At 34.9% G+C, this 7531-nt stretch overlaps 1 protein-coding gene across 1 annotated transcript; it reads right to left on the bottom strand.

Moving 5' to 3' along the window:
• Positions 1-4633: 4633 nt before the first annotated feature.
• LOC134247535 (uncharacterized) lies at positions 4634-7041 on the bottom strand (the record flags this gene model as incomplete). The annotated part of the gene is made up of 3 exons (XM_062729882.1): positions 4634-5143; positions 5318-5437; positions 6968-7041. Coding segments are annotated over 3 exons (463 nt in total), but the record flags the coding sequence as incomplete, so codon positions are not given.
• Between the last annotated feature and the right edge of the window lie 490 nt (positions 7042-7531).

Raw genomic sequence — 7531 nt, 5'->3', positions numbered from 1 at the left:
GTCCAATATGCTTCGTTCCGATGTCAACTACGAGAGAACTTGATAGAGGAGAGAGTAATTTTTTTTAAATCTTCCATATTTTGCAATTGAGGTAAGAATTTGGAAAAATTAATCAAGAATCGAGCGCACTTTTTTGTGCGCAATAAATATACAGTTTTTTCAATGGGTGGCACTGTAGCTCTCCGGTCTATCAATATATATTTTTTCGGAGAGCTACAGATCTGCAGCTAACCTTATAGCAGCTTACAGCAAGAATTGAAATTTCTCAAATGCAAGTCAAACTCCAAAGTTAAAAATTTTGTTATGCTTTCTCTGGTTGTTTCATGTCATACAGGAATGAATATCGAAGCTTTTTCAGAATAAGATACATAGCTATGGCTATGAAGTAAAAGTAACTTCTGTTCCTAACAGATGAAATATACCAGTTAGCGGCCACATTACCGAGGCTAGACAACATACTAAATACATATGTAAGAGAAAATCAAGGGGTTTTTTTCCATGGCAAGAATGGGAAGAAATTTGCTTATTAGCTCTACTGGTCAGAAACCAGAAGAGCTTATGCGATAGTAATGCGTCCGTCCGTCTGTCTGTAAACAATTTTTCAAAATGCTACTCCTCCTACAGTTTTTGTCTAATTTCAATATAACTTGGCACACAAGTAGACTACACTAAGATACATAATTCTATTTATCGGTTTTTGATTTCAATAAACGGTGTTGCCGTGGTTACTAAAAATAGAAAATTCTGTGAAATTTCTTTCAAAATGCTACTCCTCCTACAGTTTTGGTCTGATTTCAATATAACTTGGCACACAAATAGACTACACTAAGATACATAATTCTTTTATCGGTGTTTGATTTTGATGAACGGTGTTGCCGTGGTTACTAAAAATAGAAATTTCTGTGAAATTCTTTCAAAATGCTACTCCTCCTCCAGTTTTGGTCTGATTTTAATATAACTTGGCACACAAGTAGACTACACTAAGATACATAATTCTATATATCGGGTTTTGATTTTGATGAACGGTGTTGCCGTGGTTACTAAAAATAGAAATTTCTGTAAAATTGTTTCAAAATGCTACTCCTCCTATAGTTTTGGTCTGATTTCAATATAACTTGGCACACAAGTAGACTACATTAAGAACATAAAGAGACTTTATCAAGGATCATTATTCTATTTATTATACCCGCACTTTCTAAAGAAAGTTCGGGTATATTGTTGTTACTCATGTCCGTCCATCTGTCCATCTGTCACACTTTTCTTCCCTGAACTCCTCCTACATTTTACACAGTAGCTTAATCATCTTTTGGGAGATGGTTGGTGGTGTCATGTAGATGTGCAGTAAAGTTTCGGAATTTTGATTTTGCCCTGGGGGGTCAAATGGGGGTCGAAAAATGACGTTTTTTGTGCAAAAAGTCCCGTCTTCCCTGAACTCCTTCTACATTTTACTCAGCAGCCTAATTACCTTTTGGGGGATGATTGGTGGTGTCTTGTAGATGTGCAGTAAGGTTTCGGAATTTTGATTTTGCCCCGGAGGATCAAATGGGGGTCGAAAAATAACGTTTTTTATACAAAAAGCTCCGTTTTCCCTGAACTCCTTCTACATTTTACTCAGCAGCCTAATCATCTTTTGGGAGATGGTTGGTGGGGTCATGTAGATGTGCAGTAAGGTTTCGGAATTTTGATTATGCCCCAGGGGGTCAAATGGGGGTAAAAAAATGACGTTTTTTATGCAAAAAGCCCCGTCTTCCCTGAACTTTTCCTACATTTTACACAGTAGCCTAATCACCTTTTGGGAGATGGTTGGTGGTGTCAGGTAGATGTGCAGTAAGGTTTTAGAATTTAGATTTTGCCGCGGGGGGTCAAATGTGGGTCGAAAAATGACTTTTTGTGCAAAAAGCCCTGTCTTCCCTGATGTCTTCCTTAATGTTACTCAGAAGCCTAATCATCTTTTAGGAGAGTTAAATATTTGAAAATTATGTAAAACATCAACGTCAAGGGGTAAAAAATTATCGCATGCTGGGAAACACCTTGAATTCTTATGAGTAATTAATGTCCATGTCAAATGTGAGAGTCATATCTCATCTCAATCAAAAGTTATAAGCAAATGCAACATTTTTGAAAAGTAGGTTAGGCTTGACCGCTTCAAGGTCAAGGTCACAGAGTAAAAGTCATGATTTATTTGGAAAGGTCTTATCACAGATAATAATATACATGCATTATGATATGAATGCCCTAACTTTTCTCTTCCAAAATTATGAATTTATAACAATTTAATTTTTTTGCAAGTAGGTCAAACTTCTAGGTCACATGTAAAAAAAAAAAAGCCATGCCATTCTCACAGGTAAATACTAATACATAAGTTTAATATGAATGTCTCTTCTCATTCAGTAGAAATGACCGTGATGACCAAGGTTAAATTTATTGAGACAGATGGACAGTCTGACATACAAATGTACATATTTCTATATGAATTGGGTAAAATTGGCCCAGTGGTTCTAGAGAAGTTAAAAATGTAAAAAGTTTTCAGACAAACAGATGGACGACACGTCACGACAGACGTTATATGCTAAGGAAACCAGAAAAGCTCAAATGAGTGTTTTGAAAGGGTTACAATATGGTTGCAGTATTTGAAAAGCTGTTTTTTTCATGCAGAGATATGCATGACCAACATATTCATGTTTTATATTTTCTTTAGTAATTTGTTTGTTTGTTGTGAATACATCTCTCTTGGGAATTTTTCCCTCATATGGAGACACCACCAAATAATAATGAAGACAAGATGTGTTTGTGAAACACTGATGTCCCTGTATGGAAGCCTATGGCAAAGGTTGAAGTTTCTCAAATATATGTCAAACTCAAAGGTCAAGGTCAAAGGGTTCAAATTGTTAGTATCAGAAGAAAGTTTTGTCACAAGGAATGCACATGTGAAATAAAGAAATCCCTAGTAATTCCTGTTCAAAAGTTAATTGCCAAGGTTAATTTTTTTTTTTAAGTGGTTCAAACTCTAGGGTCAAGGTCAAACACATTTATACCTGTTGACAGTTCACAATGAATACACATGTTAAGCATGAAAGCCCTAGCACCTACTGATCAAAATTTAGGCCAAGTTTAAAGTTTGGTATTTTTCTTGTAAAAATGTGTATCCTAGGTCAAGCGATCAGAGGTAAAAATTAATGGTACCCAAATAAAAGGTCTTAATTGTCACAAGAAATAAACCTATAAAATGTGGAAGCCATTTGTATAGCCCATCCCACTTAAAACTTATGGGCAAGGTTATAATTTCTGCAGACAAATAGACAGACATAATATAAACACAAGAAACAAAATATGTATAATTAGTCAAATGGAAAAAAAATATACTATTTAATGGGAATCACAAAATAGATTGTTATTTCAGGGAGTGGGTAGGGTGATTGGAAACCCCCCCCCCCCCCCCTGGAATTTGCTTTGTTATTTAAACAAGACTATATACTGAAGCAAATAAAAAATGACTTTGGACATCCTCCCCCTATCTTAGAAAACATTGACCACACTATCATTGTTTTTATTTTGTTTATTTGTTTTCAGTTTTTTTTCTCCTGCTTGTCAGGAAATTCTGGGCTGGAATTTTTTGACTGAGATGTGAATCCCCCTCCCTACTCCTGAAAAAAAATTCTGGATCCGCACCAGTATTGGCAGTAACTGAATGTCACATCGACAACGGGAGATAACTTCACAATATGAAATTCGTCTAGTGAGGCATGCGATGATCTTTGACCCTTTTTTAACTTTAACCTAATCGTTTGGGTTTATTTTACCCCCCACTATACTTAAACTTGTACTTACCGACTGCCATAGGTCTCGTCAACTTCATAAAATATAAATCCAATTATAACACAAAATGAATTAATCCAATGCACACCAGACTGCAGCCATGTGCTAATTCCATTCGGCAAACCTTCGTCGATTCCGTCACCTTATCAGATGAAGTGGGAATCGGCCGAGGTGTGCCAAATGGTGTTTAATCTAAAAATATGATAATGGGTGACGCAACGTGATGTGATGTAGAAATTTACATGTTAACATGTATAGTACAAGAACAAATTTTAAATTAATTCATAACAAACGATGTTTTAACAAAACTTTTCCATCTAGCCTATTCCAACAAAAAGTATGTGCTGTGTGATTGTGGTGTCGAGGGGGAGGGATTAGTAAATTTAAAAAGGTCCTATTATGAGCAAAACATTTATCAAAATCTAATTTACATCATTAATAGAATACAAACTGGTATATAATGAATTCAGCATGTAAAATAAATATAAGAGGTTCTGAGTTATAGGTCACAGGGTCTGAGAATTTCATACTCAATTTGATGAATACATGTAAATTATAGAATTATTTTGACTTTTTCCTCGGAAAGCCGCCCAATATGTAGGAGCGTGTATTTAGAGGCAAACACCTTAGTGCGGGTATGACTGTCTCATGACAGCATCTAGTTGCTGTTGTAAAGTTTCAATTCCCAAATGCTTAAGTATTTTTCTCTTTCTTTGCTATAAGTACAAACCAGTAGAGCTTCAGTCTCGACAGAGACTTCTGGTTTTTAAAGTCATCACGAGCTTGTGCAAATTGCAATTGCAGCTTGACATTGCAGTTATGTTTAAATGGGAATTTATTGCAAAGATATAGAAAAGTCATGTAAACAGCGATTACATTTGTCTTGATTAGTTTTTATCACATGTATTTTGTTCTCTCTACTTTTTGGGCCACACAACTTCCTGCCACCGGATTAAAATTCATATGTTTAGACCGACCATAGTTATACTGGTCACTGGAATTAAAAATGTGTATGTCCAGTGATGAGGTAGACAGTTTTGTCTATAGTTAGTCAAGGTCTAGAACATCTCAATAGACACGTGGTCCTCGCTTTCCGCAGCCTCCAACTCTTTCAGTGCTTCCTTGCGTTCTATTTCTAAGATTCTATTTCTTTCTCTACGTTTTATTCTTCTTTCTTCTAGCTTGTGAAGTACTTTGTCCACTTTTATTTGTAATTTTCTCTTTTTCTCCAGACGTTTTTTACGTCTCTCCATTTTTCGTCGATGTTTTTTCCTTGCTTTTCGCTCAAATAATTTTTTCTTTGCTAAATTTTGAAGTTGTTTTTCCGCTGTTTAAAAAAGAATTGGATTTAGTTCTTACATGTATTAAATATAATTTTGAGTACTTACGACGCATTGAAAATTGACTGTAAATGTTTAAATATATAGCAACGGATATATTGGTGCTGGAATTACATATTTGTATTAAAACAGTGGAGGATGGATCTTCTTGCTATACTTACTGCTGCTGTTTTTCTTGCATTTGGACACAAGTATAGAGCAGGCAGACACTGATAACACAAATATTATTGCGATAGGAATAGCCATCATTGTTTGGAATTCAGATACTTCATCCACAGGATCTATAAAAGAGACAAACTAGTATTCAACATCCTTCATTTTGGTTTCAAACCATAGAAAATCTACACAAACTATGGATGTGTGCATAGAAATGGAATATACGATTTAAAATTCATTGATACTATGTGAAAAGAGAGCTCACGCTAACCATGCATATTCATTTCTAAATTTGATTTTGTTAGACATTTTCCAAGACCTAATAAACATTAATTGACAAAGATTGTAAATTCTGAACCAATTAAGACATGAAATAATTCAATATAGCCGTAAAATTTCAAAATTAGGTCACCGTGACCTACTTTTTAGGTGACGTTCTTTAAAGACCTCAGATGCATCAGCTGACAAAGTTTGATGATCATAGGTCTGAAAATATTTAAGATATGGCCTTTAAACAATTTGAGAACAAATGCCTGCTAAATTTAAAAAGTAGGTAATTGTGACTTACTTTTCAATAAATATGTTTAAGGCCCCAAGATGTATCAACCTACAAGGTTTGATGATTCTAAACCTCCCAGTATCTGAAATTATGGCCTTAAATGTTCTAGAAAAGATAAGCCATAATTTCAAAAGAAGGTCATGATGACCTACTTTTAAGTTTACGTTGTTTGAGGACCCAAGATGCATCAACTGACAAAGATTGATGATCATAGGCCTTAAAGTGTCCAAAATATGCCTCCAAATCAATTTAAAAACGAATACCTGCAAAATTCAAACAGTATCTTAAAAAAGGTCACAGTGACCTACCTTTGATTCAACATGATGTGAAATCATAATAAGATGCATCAACTTACAAGATTTGATGGTCCTAGTCTATATAGTAAGCAAAATATCAACGTTTTTATCAATTTTGAAGTGACCTTGAGACCACGTCCTTTGCCCCAGGGTGATGCCTTAAACAAGTTTTAATCTTCAACATATCCTCATCCTTGTATGAAACATGTGAAAGTTTGGTGATAATCTGCCTGGTGGTCCTAGAGAAGATTTTTAGCAACCAGTTCTTTTGGATTTATTTACCTAATCATCTCCCCTTCTTTAAGGGTCTCAAGCCTAGTTTTAGTAAAAACGTTAGCCCTTAATTGGGCCAAGGATACCCTGTAACAAATTTTACAATAAAAACTGATTCTATTACATCCTCTAGCATACAATAAAATCTCAATGTAATGAAGTCGGTTGCGTTTTTTATCCCGTACTGTTGTTCCTGGGAAGTCGGAACGTTTTAGATTTATTTTTTTTTAGCTCATCTGTGACTTTTTTCACAAAAACTCTTACGACCGATATGAAAATTTTCCATCTCTCAACAAGTATCTTAGTTGTAGAAGGACATAAGAAATCTTTGGGGAAAAATTACAGAAATCTTAAACTTTCGTTTTAATCGTAAGATTTTTCGTGAAATTAAGGGCCACTGATCCGAAGGCTAATTTTGGAGAAAAATATTGTCGATTTTTTTTTAAATAGGGAATAGAAAGGTTATAAGGAAGTTGAGGAAATATTATACCCACCGCCTCTACCTACCCACTGGTATAAAAACTTACATAATTCAATTGTTGATTTATATAGGTTTCTCCATGTGGGGGTTGTAAACGTTGAAGATGTTTGTTTTCCAGAACTACAAAAGTAAACAATTATATATAAATATGCATTATATTAGATTTTTGGCAAATATCATTTCAAAAAATATTGTCAAAAAATAATTTCTATTCTCTTGCTATACTAGTCTAAATACGCAATAACATCGCTCACCTGAGCACTGTGGCTAGGAACAAGGAAAAATCAACTACCCAAGGATGCTTCCACACGAGTTTCATCTTTCCTGGCCCAGTGGTTCTAGAGAAGATTTTTTAAAGATGCCATTAATTTTTCACTAATTTATAATTATCTCCCCTTGGAACTGGGTTCTGGCCCTTTATTTGAACAAACTTGAATCCCCTTCACCCAAGGATACTTTATGGCAAGTTTGGTTGAAATTGGTCCAGTGGTTCTTGAGAAGAAGTTGAAAATGTGAAAAGTTTACAAACGGACAGACAGCTAGACGGACGCCGTACAAAATGTGATCAGAAAAGCTCACTTGAGCTTTCGGCTCAGGTGAGCTAAAAAGT

Source organism: Saccostrea cucullata, unplaced genomic scaffold (assembly GCF_032062105.1).
Source record: "Saccostrea cucullata isolate Sc308-1 unplaced genomic scaffold, CSIRO_AGI_Scuc_v1 ctg20553, whole genome shotgun sequence".
In the NCBI taxonomy this organism is placed as follows: domain Eukaryota; kingdom Metazoa; phylum Mollusca; class Bivalvia; order Ostreida; family Ostreidae; genus Saccostrea; species Saccostrea cuccullata.
Note: the sequence above shows the minus strand (reverse complement) of the source record. Positions and strands in the feature narration are given on the sequence as shown.